Below are 15,655 nucleotides of genomic sequence, written 5' to 3' on the forward strand. Positions count from 1 at the left end.
AATTTTTTGAGTAACAATTATTATTATTTTTGTTCCTTTTTATTTCTTTATTTTGAAATATAATATATAGATTACAAATATTATTAATATATTCATTTATATTGAAATTATTTTTACTTTTTATACAGCATGGCATTATTACTATTTTCATCTATAATAAGTGTATGAAATGTTTAAAAACTAAATATATTAAAAGTGATAAATAATATTATCTCATATTTATAAAAAGAATAAATAAAGAACAAAATTTTATTTTAAAAGTATGTATAAAACCAAATAGTCTTACCTAAGAATTTATGGATCGATGGAACACGCACCAAGCCGAAGGCCAACCCGTTTCTAACTTTTTAAGGACATTGATTGGAAGAAATCACCCAACCTATTCAATTCAAACGGTATTACTGTTAGGCCTGCGCATTTCATGACTTCATAAGCAGTGGAGTAATGAATGAAGACACTATTTCGAATTGGATTTAGAAAAAATATTGTTTTCAAAGTATTTAAAAATGAGTTTGGAATTGGATTAGTGCTAAGCTTGATTGAAATGAAACAAATAAAAATTGATAGTACTGAATTTAGAAATATTGAGAACCAGTGTGTAACAATGGATAAAAATACATTGCTGGAGATACAATAATTTGGGATTTAAAATAATAATAATAATAATATAATAGTTGAGATAGGCATGCCAATTGCTAAAAGAAAATAGAAATAGACAGTGGGTTTGGTTATAGGCTTATTAGATATCACGGCAACTATTCAAAATGAAAATTAGCAAGCATGCACGTAACCGGGCTTGTCCCACTCCATTCGATACTTTCTTCGCACCTCTTATTTACTATTAGCTTAAAATGTTGGTTAAATAGTGAAATTCTTTACATGTTTGATGTGATGATAAATTAATTTTTGAAAGATAAAAAATATAAATTTATTTTATGATAAATTGATTTGTAAATACATAAAAAAATATGATAAATTAATTCTGTTATTAAATTTATAAGTCTATTTTATCATTAAATTATAAAATTTAATATTTAATAATCAATTTGATAATAAATTATATTTTTTTAATATCAATTTGACCTTAAATAATAAAATTTAAAAATCAATTTATTATTAAAATATGTGCAAGACTTTTTATCACACTTTTATTCATTTAGGAACTAAATTTAAATTTTTTAATTTTTCAAAGCCTCACACAAATCATCAAGTTGTGCGGGCATGGATTGCAGATACAGGAAGAACATATCGTTAAGGTAGTGTAGAGGAATAAAGCATTTTGTAAACACTGCATTATGCAACAATTACTCCACTTGAGGGGGAGATGTGTTGGGTTACAAGTGTGAAGTGAAATCCCACATCGGGTAGAAGTGGAAAGGTTGAACACCATATAAGTGAGGAGAAAACCCATAAACCTGAGCCTTAATGTTTTGGGTTAAAGTGTGGTGTCGGGTCTCCTTATGTGGTGACCTCCTTATGTGGTGACCCCTGATCCACAGGGCAAGTACCGCAAGTACCGCACGTGGCAATTACTCCAGTGATAACAAACAAAGAATCTTATCCCACAGACACCGTTAGGTTTAAAAACCAAATTCTATTATATTCCAAGTTGATGTATTCAGTAATTTATTATTCAATTAACACATGTTTGAACTGGCTTATTTGAAAAATAAACTTTTTTAACAGATTTTTAAAAGAATTTAAAGAACATAGTTATTTTCTAAATTAGAAACCCATCATCAGAATGGCTGAAAGAAACTATGGCCCAACTTAATCAGGCAAACTGCAATCAAAATAATTGTGGAAACGGACTGAGAAAACTTAAAACACAAAGGGTTTATATACACAAACCTCGGGGGATAAAAAAAAAAAAACTTCACATCCTCCAAACGCTATGTAGTTCTCCAAACTTGAAATCTTCAATTTTTACACTTAACAAGAAAAATGGGGAGAACAAATATGGAACATGGAAAACTTTCTATAAAATATCAACCTCAAATAATAGTAAGACCAAAAACTCAGTCATCACTTTCAACCCGCCACTTACTACAACGAGCGACTTAGAATTTTCTCTTTTAAAGCCAACAAAGCATGTAGAGTTTGAATAGTCGCAGCAGCCAACCCTGCTTCACTCATGCTGGAGAGAACAATTGCAACAAATGTAAGGATTACTATGTCAAGGTTCTTCTTCCGCAAGCTGCACATTGTATCCATGTTTTATATCTGGAGGAAACCTTTGAAGATTAGGCATTACACCACTTGCAAAAAATTTCCATATATAATATTGCATTTTGCATCTTGATTCAGTAATTGAAAACAATGTGATTTAACAAGATTAAGCGTGCAGTTGTTTTTGTAAGCAATATTTCCAACAATTATTCTTTTCTTTTTAAATCCGGGTCCAACCTATTCAATCAAATTTACTCGTTTGCATGAGTATAAATCACAGCTTGTCTGACTAACCATATAAAGGCCAATATTCTGAACTATTCAATGGTTTTATGAGACAAGTACCAAGGCAAGTACAGGATGTCTGGCTTATAGCACAAGCATTCAGCTGATGATCAGCGTTCAGAAGGGTAGCCAGGTGATGGTACAAACAAGGAAAGGCTAGTTACTCAAGTAAAAGAGTCATAAAGAGTTTGCCTCAATTTGTCCACTATAATAACTAGACCACAAAATCCAGAGTCACGTAGGACCTATTTTTTTCAAGAAGTCTAAAGTCTAAACTAAAGCTGAGATACAGATTATATACTACACACGAACCCAACATTGAAGATAAATCTCCACCGTATACAAATTTTAGCAATCTGATAAATTCGACGTTACTGTATTAGTTTTTTTCCAAATAGACAGTTGGTGTTCCTTTCAGGTGGGGACAATATCATCTACAAGAATTTGCATATCTATATTTCAAGTTTGATAGGACCTATTCTTTTTTGCCTTTTACTTTAAAATGCAAACTCTTTGGTATATTAGCCAATTCTAGTCCCCCAAATCAAATACGCACAATCACAAGCACAAAGTACAATCACATAATAATGGAAATTATTAATACAGCATATGAATAGGAAATTTATAGTGAAAATACCTTTCATTGAAGGTTTGTCATAATCTTTCCTCTGATCATCATTATTCCAATCACCATCGTCGTCATCACCCATGTCATCCCGTCCATCATTTCCTATATCACTTTCACTAGCTGTCTCCCATTCCGAATCATCAGTCTCTGGGCCATACATATCACCACCATCACCCTGACTATGGACCCCACCATGCTTAATAGCTGCCTCTCGAAATAACCAAGCAGAACGCATCTGCTTCTTAACCAAACGCTCAGCATAATCTGGAACTTTATTTTGCCTCAGTGAGAGATCAGGATCATTTGACTGAGAGCACTCATTTATAAATAAAATAGCATCCAATAAACTCTCTTTCGCTAATCCAAGCATGTCATAAGCTTGTGCTCGTCTCCAGAGGCTTTTGGCATGACGATTGACAGGTCTATGGAGACATAGTGCACGGGTAGCATCACTTATGGCAGCCAAAGGTTGTTGCAGCAAAAGATGGCATTGAGCACGATTACTATATAGAACAACTCTCTCCTTCCTGGATCTCATAGGACACAATGCCAATGCTTCAGAGTATTTTGATGCAGCTCCAGCAATATTTCCAGATGAGAACAGGGAATTTCCTTCAAGCTTGACAACCAGCGCTGCAGCCTGCTTAATATGCAGATCTTCCTTGGGCATATTCTTTTCCCATTTTAATCTCTGCTTTGAATCTAATATATCCTCAATCTGTTCTTTAGTGTGACTACTAATTGAGCTTCGTCCTGACCCTTGAGACTGGATGCACTCTTGAAAAACATTAAGGATTGAATCACCAAGCTTTTTATGATCACCCAGAGTTGTAATCTCAGCAAGGTCAACTAATACAGGCACCACTTTATCAATCACCTACATAATATATGCCAAGGCCTTATCAAACACAGAAATCAATTTAAAATATTCAAATGATGTAAACTCAGTCATAATCTCTAGCAATTGGTGCTTGCATAAATGAAAGCATCAGGCAATTAAGGGGAAATTTAAAAATGAGTAATTCTTTGGACACAATGTATTGTTAATATGCATCTAGTTTACACTTTACAAATTCATTGGTGTCTTAACAAGGACCAACCACCTTCCTTTGGGGACACTGATGAAGGGAAGTAATAACTAGTTTTAAGTAAGTAGCCTGCACTTGACCACAATCTTGAAATACTATTCCCAACAGCAATATCTTTAGATGTTCAAATGAAACTGCTACACAGAACAAAATACTTAGCTAAAACTATTTTTTATTTCCTTCTCAACAGGCTACCATTCTTGTATTCAGAAATCATCTCATCCATTAGTTTTCCCTCATCAGACCTCAACTATCAATGAAATTTGCAGGTGAAATTTGAGAAATTGAAAAACTTTTTGAACCAAGGAGAAATGAAAATAAGAGGCAAGCAGTGTGATAAATCTCAAGGTGAAGGTCCATGCCTAATAAAAGTGCTTGAGATTATGCGTAACGGCTGTTCTTACTTTCATTTTTCATTAATTGAAGTTAGTTTAAGGCAAAAGATTCAACTTTCACATGTTTATCAGAGCATTCTTTCCCAGCCAATCAGTAGTATTCCTTAATCCTTAGTTCATCAGTGCAAACAAACTCAACAGATGTGAAGTAACAGAACCAGATGTCAATGCAAAGTTGTGGAAGTTTTACCTTGTGACATGTATTGGGATCTTGAAGCAGCCATAGAAGGCAATCAATAGCCATATACTGCCAATCATCCGAAGACCGAGCAATATTACACAATGCATCAATAATACCAGGGCAACTGGCAACAGGTCCCCTACCAAGCTTTTGATGACAAATTGTTCTTAATAAACCAATACCGGCTGGTGAATTTTCATTAACAAGTCCACCCCACATACCAGGTAGTTTTATCAGAAATTCGGGTTTGCATATGGTAGGAAGAAATTCATGTTTAAAAGCAAAACAATTAATTAGCTGAAGGGACCAACACTGCAACTGACTAGCCCATTCCTCAGCCTTCCTGGACTCCATTTCAACGCCACCCATGCCACGTGTAAGAAGATCACAATGATAACTGAGCCTTCTATCAACATATTGGTAAAAGTGTGAATAAACTATTTCCAGGGAACTCATTGCCAATTGGATGGAGAGCTCAAGAATTTCACCATGACTTGCTATGGCAGGAAAAGTGCTGGCATATGTAGCTAAGTGTCCCAATGCTCTAACTGCCACCCTCTGCTCAACCCAAGTTAATCTACCTCGTAAAAGCTCAACCAAAGGAGGAATGACCCCAGCATGCACGGCACTTTCTGCAAATTCTTCCATATTCATTGTGTAGGAACCGATGATATGAGCAGCATAATAAGGAATATATATATTTTGGTCATGAGAAAGCCAACGCCGGTTCTTCAGTCCCTTCCATATGAGAGCAGACATGCATTCAAATATTCCTAGCTCGATGAATTCAGGGTCATTTGGATGTGCCATAGCCGTGTTCCAAAGGCCACTGATAGGGAGAACCTGACCATCTTCATCTTGACACGGTAGTTCTCTAAAGAATTTCAGTACACTTGCTCTGCGCTTGCTTGGATTCCCTTCCTTCATGACACAAAAGAAGCATCCCGGGTACGGACAGTCTGATGAAACTTTATCCATGCTTGATAAATTAGAACAACAACCTCATAGATCAATAAATCAATTCCTCATCAGGTAGCTGAAGCAAGAAAACCACTTCAAAACTGCACACATGTCATATATTAGATCAGTAATCATCACCCAAAAGACCAATTCATCTGTAGTTCCCTAAACAACATTAGATTCTCAGAAAGAAAAACTAAAATAAAATAATAATGCAAAGCATCGATTCTTTTCACAACCATTTTCCATGCTCTAATAAAAATATCCAACCCATTGCAAAACCTTCACGGACGAGTCCAAATGACATCAAAATACAACCATAAATCATACAAAAAAAATTACAAGTCAAAATTTAGTTTTGCATTTTTAAGTGATAGCAAAAAACTGACTTTCAACATTTATTTTTTTCCTTTTCCATCTGAAATAGTAAGGGTAAAGAAACAGTGGTTGCTGAAACAGAACAAACCCTTAAATATTCTCGCATGAAAAGTCAAACCCAGAGTGAATCACGGAAAGAGATAGGGTAAGAAGAGAATCATACTACCTAGCTAGTACCTACAAAAACCAGTCACAGTATCAACATTCCCACATAAGTCAACCAAATTCTCTAAAAAAAAACCTATTTTGTCTTTGTCGTTTTGCAGAATCGATTACGCAGTAGAAACAACCGGTTTTTCCGGTGGCCACAATCGACTCTATTCTACCATGCACGAAAAAAAAAAAGAAAAAAAAGTGGGTGATAAGATTACCCTCCGTTGCTAAACGGTCTTCTGACAGCAACAGGAAAATAAAAGTAGAACGCTACACAGTGCTGTGAAGTTGCAACGGTGAGGAGAAAGAGTGTGGTGGTTACAGTGAAGCGTCGTTTAAGGCGGAGATCGGCGATGGTTGTAAACGACAGATCCAAACTCGTCGTGGTGGGTTACAACTTTCGACCGTTACATGTCGGAATTCACGTGCTCCTCGGATGCTGTGAATTTTTGGCACTCACGCTTTTCTCACAGCACCGTCATCTTTGATCTAGGTTAAAATAGCAGAGAGAGAGAGAGGAAAAAGAGAGTGAGCAACCGAGAAGGAAGACAACGGAATAATGCTGGGGTTCTACTGCACACTGTACTGTTCAACTATAAATTTTAAATTATTGGTATTATTTTATTTTCTGGTACTTATTTTATTCTTTGGTGGAGGGAGGGAGAACTAAATAGAAATGAAAAGAAATAAATATTAATGTAATCTTACCACATTAATGTAATATTAGTTTTTTTTTATTATTAGAACAATGTTTACTGGTAGTGCTTACATTACTATCATCTCACCATTCACCAACAAAAATTTATATATTATGATTACGTGAAAGGAAATATATATTTTTGTAATCTCTTATTTAATTAAAAAATCTGAAAGATTTGATCCTGCTTTATTATCACAGTATAAATAAATAAAAATACTATCACAATGAATAATTAACCCAACAATGAATAAGTCAACAAGTATAATAAAAAAAGTCAATAACTTATCACGATGAATAGGCCAATTATGCATTTATTTTGTTGATTTTTTTTATGAGATTTATTTTGTTGATAGTTAGGCCCACAATGCAAAGTTAAATTTATTTCGGTAGTATAAAATTTAAGTCTTGAAAATTAGTTTTTAAAAATTTAGTTAATTAACAATAAATTTTCAGTCCTAAAAGATAAAAATATTCATGCAAATTCATCATTAACAAAATCAATAAATATTTTATAATAATAATAAAAAAATAATCATATTCATGAAATTTTTGGGTTTATCTTTACATGATAAATTTGAGAAGGTAAAGATTCATTTTAATTTCTAAAGTTTTTTTTTAAAATAGTATTAATTTGTTTTCTTGATCATACAAATTTTATTAGTTTTTTTGTAAAAAATAATACACAAAAATACTGCCATTATTATTTTTTATTGTGAATAAAATTTAGTGTACTAATAATTGAAGATGGTATTACTTTATTGCCATTTAACCATCAATTATATAAAAAATGGAGTCAAAATGATTCCTCATCCGTGTCTATGATTATAAGAACTGCTCTAATGTTGTTAATTTTTATAATTAAATAACTATATGTAAGTGTGTATGTAATTAAAGTCTCAACTTATTTAAAGAACATGTTTGAAAAGTTTTTTTAAAAAAGTTAGTTAGTATTATTAAAAAAACAATAAAATAGTTAAATAATCATTTTTAAAATAAATTAAACTGTATATGCATTGAATTTAAAAACCTCATTAAAAAATGATAATTAACCCGATTTATTTTTAAGAAATAAAACTCACATCATTTGATTAAGGATAGGTTGAAGTACAAATAGAGAAATATGATTATAAACGTGAGAGCTAACATGAAATTTTGATGCTCTTGTAATTTTATGAGCAATAAAATTGGTTTGCCTTTTAATAAAACTCACACTAGTTTGAAAAAACAAGTGATTTTATCCTACATTTAATTAATATTACATGAAAATCATTGAAACTCTTCTTTTCCGAAATGATAATTAATCCGAATTTATTTACACAAATGTCATACGCAATTAAGGTGACATAATTTCCGTGGCAAATTCTCAATTTTACTTGTTTTGTAGCTTACATATTTATATTTATCTTTCCTATCAAAACATACATCTAAAATACTAACGAGTTGAATTGGTATTTTTTATGGGGAAAAAAATTGGGTACTAACACAACAATACTTCTTTTTCTTTCTTTATTTCCCTCGTACGTTCCGCTATTTGTATGGGTTGTGTTTCGGCGTGACCCCATCAATGGGGCCAATGGCGCACTTGCTTATAATTTTGAAGTGCATGGGACATAGGCCAATAACATTTAAACCCATGCGTAGTGACAGTTCAAAAAGTGAAAGAGTTGAATGACCCACTTCACATTATTCTTTATGAAGGATTAATATTAATTAATAGCACAGTTGAATAAATTATTGTTTTTTTATAAATCACAAGCATGTTTATTGACTGCAATCATGTTCAAATAAGTAAATCCCCTAGTTAACTTGGAATAACCTCGTACATATTTTATGATAAATTATACTTTATCCAAACATGTAGTGCTATATAAGAATTTCAAAAAATTATACACTTTTTTTTTCTTACCAAAAATTACACACCATTTAAGTTAAGCCATATAAATATTTATTGTAAATCATCATTCAAGAAATGAAAAATTAAAATTAGAATTAATTAAGTTTTTAGTTTTTCAAATTTTTATATTATAATTTTTAGTTTCTTAAAATTGTTTTGATAACTTTTAGTCCTTAATTAATTGTCTGTCAAGGTTTTTAGTTATTTCAATTTTATTTTTGCCTATTTTTAGTCCCTAATTTATTTTTGTTATTCAAAATCAGTCTCAAATATAAAATTAAACAAGAAACTATAAATTAACAAAATAATGAATAATTTTAAGGAATAAAAATAAACGAGAAATAAAATTAACTAATTTTTTTAAAAATGACTAAAAATCCTAACAGGAAATTGACAAATAACTAAAGGTTATAAAAAAAAAGACATTAAAAATTGAAATCCAATAAAATTAAGAAAATAGAAACATAATTAACTCAAAATTATAAATGACAAAATTATTAAAAAAATTAAGATGATAAAGTTTTAATTGATTGTGAAAATCAAGTATATTATCACCAATAGTATTAATAAAATTGCCCAACAACTATTTACTCTTCCACGTGTCACAACCTAACTTCTTTTGTCACATTTTATTGTTTCCTGTCCTACGGTCCAGTTATTTTTAATTTGTATGTATTATACTCTCTTGTTTTATCACCATGCAAATTCGACAGCAAAAACAATTTTTTTCTGTCACTTCCAACTAGTTTTGGTACAAATTTATTTAATTTTTTTAAAAAAATAAAACACAAAATTAATCAGCAATTTTTTTTACTTCTCTCTATTACTCTCACTTTCTATTTTTTAAAAACCCTGCAACTGCAGGGGTCCCATTCTAGTTTTTATTAATAACCTATATTGTCATGTATATATGGCTTTATTTTGATGCAAGGTTAGATATAAAAATAAATAAATAAAATTATGGTCCTAATTAATCATAATATATTTTACACAATCCAATAAGCCTGATATATTATTAATCAATCAAAATTATTAAGACAACATTCAAAACGACGAATTGAATAAAAAAAACCTGAAGAAAAAAACTATTAGGGTTGAACTACTAGTGAGAATTTAAATAATATGGTGGAAAACATAAATTCTAATTTTAGTGCGACTACCATGCATAAAAAATAATAATTTTCGTCATATAGAATAAAAAAATGAAGAATTTTTTTTTTTTGTAAGATGTATCTTCAATGACAGATGCGAATAAACATAACGAATGCTAACTATATTATGTATCACCTATATTTTAATATATTGTAAAAGTTTAAATATTTTTCAATATATTTCTTTCTATTTTTTATCTTACAGAATAATAGAAAATAATATATTTACATTTTCATCTAATTATAAGTTTATAACGTATTATCATGATGTCTAAAATGAAATAATTGTATGCAATAACTTCTCATTGAAAATATGTCAAATTAAATCGTAATTTTACAGTTTTGGAATTTTCTTTTTCCCTGAATTATTGCAGGAACAATCAATGCTTAGGGAACCATGAGTCATATCTGCTTTGGTTTTTTTTGGTCGAAGGTTAGTGATAAACCTAGATGACTAGAATAGATCCTATGCTCTTCACACTTCACGTTTCTGTCTCTGGGCCTTCGGGTAGGATAACTAAACAAACAAACAAAAAAGACAGACAGTAAGGTAAACTAAATATATGCATTTATTTAATAGTATTAATTAATAATCTTTTCATATTTTTTAATTGAACTTCTTTTATTCGAATTTATAAACCATTAAATGTAATGGTTTTTTTATTTGACAAATTCAATATTTTTAAAATTAATTAAAATAACCAAAATTTGATTCACATTATATTAAAATAAGCTAAATAAGATGTTAATAATGAGTAATTATATATATATATATATATATATATATATATATATTATTAAGATTATAAATATTTCATCTAAAACATAGTTAATTAAATGATGATTAGGTACACCTTTTTTTAATACGGATAACTAAGCCCGAAAACAAGGTATATGTATTAGATTATTAAGATTATAAATAGTCAATATTAATTTTATTTTCAATAATTTGATATGTGATTAAGATTGATTTAGATGAGAAGAAAAAGAAATTTCCTGTAACATTTGTAATTTTACCATTTTAATAAATATTAGGTTTGTACCGTTCACGAAAATAAAAAATGTAATAATATCCGATGATTTGGGTATGATTACGCTGCATAACAAAATATGGTTTTGCTACACATAAGGCTTCTGTGCAGCGTTATTTAAACGGACCGGTCCGGCCGGTCTAACCGGGAATCGAAGACCGGTGCTTACATCATCAATCCGGTATTAACCCGAAAAAGCCGGTGTGAGTGCCAGGGTTGGACCGCTTCCAAATAAAGATTATCGCATTAAATTTTGATTTCACCAACACCTTTTAGTGCTCCAAAGTCTTAAACAGTTGTCTCACTTTTTCTCTCTCAACTGCTATCCTGCATTTTTTGTTCCCCAAATTTCTAAGTCTCAAAAAGCATCAATTACTTTTTATCTCTCAGTTCAAGCTTCAACATGTTAAACATTTCTCACCTACAAAATCTATTTCAAACATTCAATATCCTCGGTTCGACCAAAATATACGTAAAATATAAAATTAAAAAAATGTACAAAACAAAGACAGTCCTACATGTAATTTCAGTAGATTTGTAAAATTAAAAATATGTACAAAATAAAGACAGTGAATACCTGCATATAATTTCTATACATGCTAATTTTTTCACGTTACAATTTTTTGATTAAACATAAGCTAAAATTATAACTTGTTGAATATATATATATATATATATATATATATGTATATATATATAATTCACGTTAATGTTTGGAATTTAGAAATAAAATTAGTTATATATTTAAATAGTTTATTATGACAATATAATTTATTTGTTAATTTTAAATTTATTTATTATTTGAGATATTATATATTTTGTCATGAAAATATATTTTAAATTTAAAATACGAATTAATCAGTCAATTTATATTAATTATATATATAATTTAATTTTTAATACGCACGGGATGAAATTAATTAAATTAAGAACCAATTTGATGACTGACTTATGAACCCAATATTTGGGCTACTCCATGACCGAATTGATTTTCGCACCACTACTTCTATGAGCGTTGTTGCAAATCTTTCTCTTTCGATCAGATTGACCCTACCTACCCTATCAATTGGGTCAGTCTCTCCTTCGGTCCACAGTCCATACACAATTCATATAGATACAACATAGTCTTTAAGCAGTGGGTTTTATTCACTATGAACTATATAGTCTATAGACCATAGAATCCAACTGTTATAACTCATTAACTTGTAATATAAGTGTTTGTACCCAAAAAAATAAAAACTTTTAACATAAGCGACTATAGTCACTATACAGTTCTCAAACCCACGAAGCTGGTGATCTCCCAGTAAATAAATCGAAATAAATATTTGAAATTGAGACCGGTATCATCTTAATTCTTGATATTTATGATTTGTTACTATTTTTATTGTTTTTCGAGAGGAAATTTTTATAACTTGTTATTATTAATGTAATTTTTAAGGGAATTATTATAACTCACTTAACGGAGAATGAGTAAAAAGTTACAATCTCAAGTTTTTTTTTTATTTTATAATTTTGTTAATTACACTAAAGTGATAGTAAATGACATTTCTTTTACGAAGACAAGTTGGTTATTTACTCAATACGTAACTAATATTTTAAAGATATTAATATAATGATTAACGATACGTAAATCTTTAAACAACCAAAATTAAATATTTGTTCAAATATCGTTATAGAATTTAATCACCATACAACAACTAGGAGGAGGGTTTCTTTACTAAAAGTGTCAGCAAATTATGACTTTGGGGCTGGATTCAGATCCAGGCTGCTCTGTCCTAAATAACTGAAGACACTTTTCCTGTTTTCCAAACTCCAGTTCCCACATGGCAATATGACATCAGAAACTGTCGGTGGCCAAAATCAGAAAACTACAATAGGCATCGCATAAAACTAAAAATCAGAAAAGTTAATTAACTAGTAATTATATAAATCATGTGTTTTTTTAGACGAATATAAATCAGTTGTTAACATATTGGTGAGTTCATTTAAAATTTGTTTATTTCTTATCAACACAAATTTAAATACTACAGCGCATTATTTGCATCGGTGGAATTAATTGCGCGTAACGTGATCTGGGAAGCAAATGCCTTTACTAGACTAACATTTTTAAAATTTACAATACACGGTTCGTTTCCAAAACATGTTGTCCTTTTCTTTTTGAAAGAAAACTCTATCCTTCTTATATCAATTTTTGAATTTTCTAGATTTGGTTTTATTAGATTATTTTTTTATACTAAATGCAAAAAAAATACAAAATTGATCCACTAACAACCACTGTTCTATTATAAGGGATGCTAACGTGCATGTCATAACGTGTTTTGCTTTTTATCAACCTAAGGATGCTGATTTCGTCGAATCCTTCTCATTCTAATAAATAGAAACTAAAAAACGAAAAAAGTTTTTTTTTTTTTGGTCAGGAAAAAAAAAGTATCTTGACATGTATTATTTGGACGTTCTTTATCTTCAGGCTTTTCATGAATCGAGATCTTCCGCAATTACATATTTAATTGAGTAAATCTTAATTTTTTAAGAGATTTACTTTTGTATTAAATTGAAGCATATATAAAAGTTCCTTTTAATACTCATCACCGCCAGTTCATCAATTATCAACCATAGGGAGTACTATATTTTAATTTAATTCAAGTAAGTAAACTTTGCAGATTATTCTATTTCCATTTTCCAGGCTGAAATAAGAGAGTAAGAAAAGAACAACTATGTTTTCATCCAAATCAGGAGGCATGAAAATGTTGTTGTCATGATGTAGCCTTATTTATTGAACAAGCTTGCAATTTTACTTTTTTATAACTTTAATTATTGAATTGAATCAAATGAAAATAAAATAAATAAATAGAAAGGTAGCTGAATCAATTTTTCTTGCCTTCTCCTCCACCGTCCTCCACGTAATTCTTTTTCCTTCTATCAGCTCTAGCAAGCACACAGATGAGCAGAAAACACGTGGCGTAAATCGCGTGGATCTTCCAATTCGTCTTGGGCGGTTGCTGCAGCACCACCCTGTGGAACACCGTGACGTAGTAATGCAGCCCAACGGCAAAGCCCACGAAGACCTGGGCCAGGCCCAAGAACTTGGAGCCCAGCCCACAGTCCGTGGAGAACACGAGCACGAGGTACATGAGAAGCAGCAGCAAGTAGAAGACGTAAGCGAGAGTCTGCAGCACCTGCAGGCACAGATACGTGGACTGCGAAGTAGAGTATAGAAACCTGAGGGGTTCGAAGCCGGTGAAGAACGAAGTGACACAGAGAATGGTGAAGTAGAAAGAGAGATAGACTTGGATGAAGATTAGGATCTTCTGGAGGGAGAAATAGGCTTTGATTCTTGTGCAGAGGAGAGAGACTAAGAGGAGAGGGATGAGTATGAAGGCGCTAGAGATAATGGTGGCGACGGTGGGTGCGTATTTTTTGCCAACGTAGGGTTTGAAGCCTTTGGTAATTTCGCTGTTGGCTTTGGTGATGTAGGCTTTGGAAGTGGTGGAGATTCGTTCCAGGTCGGGGAGGAGTGTTCGGTGGAACTTGTTGGGTAGATCTGTCAACTCTGAAACCAAATCATATTCGTCCTCATCCTCCTCCACGATCCAACTCGGTGGTGCTTGTTTCGGAGCTGGTTTCTTCTTCGTTTGTTGTAGTAGTTGGTTCGGGGGAGTCTTTTGTTTCTTGTTTGTTGTTGCGTCGTGAGTTTGATCTACTTTTGCTGTTCTGGGTTGCTTGTTGTCTTTTGCTGTTTTGTTAGTTGGTTTGGCGAGATCCAATGTTTTCTTGTTGCTGGAAATGGAAACGCTGGTACCGGGTTTTGAGGGTGAGGTTTTGGATGTGACGTTGAGCTTCTTGATCTTACTATTGAGCTTCTTGGCGAGGGCAGTGTCGGTGGAAGCTGAATTGGTGGAGCTAGGCTTGAGTGGCTTGGTTTGGTTTTTGGAGGAAATGTTGTGGGGTGATTTTGTGGTTTTGGTGTGGTTCGTTGAGGAAATACTATTAGTGGGCTTGATTGGCTTGGTTTGGTTTTTGGCGGTGGTTTTGTTTTTCAAAGGCTTCTCTTGCTCTTGTTTTTGGGCACCCAACATTCTTCTACTATGTTGAGGTTCCAACGAGCTGGCACCGAAGCAAACAGAAAGAGAAAGGAATAAAAGAACATAGAAGAGTAGTAGCTTTCTGTGATTGAGTTGAGCCATTGGTATCCTGGATTTTCCTTGAAGCAAGATCTAGAAATTAAACAGAGGACGCTCCCTAAGATCTAGCTATATGTAGTAATTAATACACATGCGAATTTAATAATCAGATTCCGGAAGAGGAAGGGAGGATTTTATAGTTTATAGTTAGGAGTGAGTGAGAGTGGAAGTGTGTGCTGCCAAAGACCCAAAGTGGTGGGAGAAGGAGACCTATCACATGGCGCGCATGAGATTGTAGAATTTCACTACCTATTGCTATTTGCTGCCTCACTTTCTCCCTTTTTATATTCTGGATAAAATAAGTGAAAAATCATCCACTTGTACCAGTTGAGACAAATCCATAGACCCTAGAGGTCAATACTCGACAATAACTCATTAATTTCTGTAAGTTTCTTACCCAAAATGCCCACAAAACAACGAAAGAAGAGTAATATACTTGAACTCTTGAAATTATCATAAAA

At 31.9% G+C, this 15,655-nt stretch overlaps 2 protein-coding genes across 2 annotated transcripts; both read right to left on the minus strand.

The window, feature by feature from the left end:
* Positions 1–1,798: 1,798 nt before the first annotated feature.
* Positions 1,799–6,823, minus strand: LOC100816695 (uncharacterized). Its single transcript, XM_003531307.5, has 4 exons — positions 6,456–6,823; positions 4,756–5,807; positions 3,092–3,959; positions 1,799–2,223 (listed from the first exon to the last, which is right to left on the minus strand). The coding sequence occupies exons 2-4, from the start codon at positions 5,722–5,724 to the stop codon at positions 2,177–2,179; spliced, it is 1,884 nt and encodes a 627-aa protein (XP_003531355.1). The 5' UTR covers positions 5,725–5,807; positions 6,456–6,823; the 3' UTR covers positions 1,799–2,176.
* Positions 6,824–13,736: 6,913 nt separating this feature from the next.
* LOC100817236 (uncharacterized) lies at positions 13,737–15,577 on the minus strand. Its single transcript, XM_003531308.5, has one exon. The coding sequence runs from the start codon at positions 15,195–15,197 to the stop codon at positions 13,878–13,880; it is 1,320 nt and encodes a 439-aa protein (XP_003531356.1). The 5' UTR covers positions 15,198–15,577; the 3' UTR covers positions 13,737–13,877.
* Between the last annotated feature and the right edge of the window lie 78 nt (positions 15,578–15,655).

This window comes from Glycine max, chromosome 8 (genome assembly GCF_000004515.6).
Source record: "Glycine max cultivar Williams 82 chromosome 8, Glycine_max_v4.0, whole genome shotgun sequence".
Taxonomy (NCBI): Eukaryota; Viridiplantae; Streptophyta; class Magnoliopsida; order Fabales; family Fabaceae; genus Glycine; species Glycine max.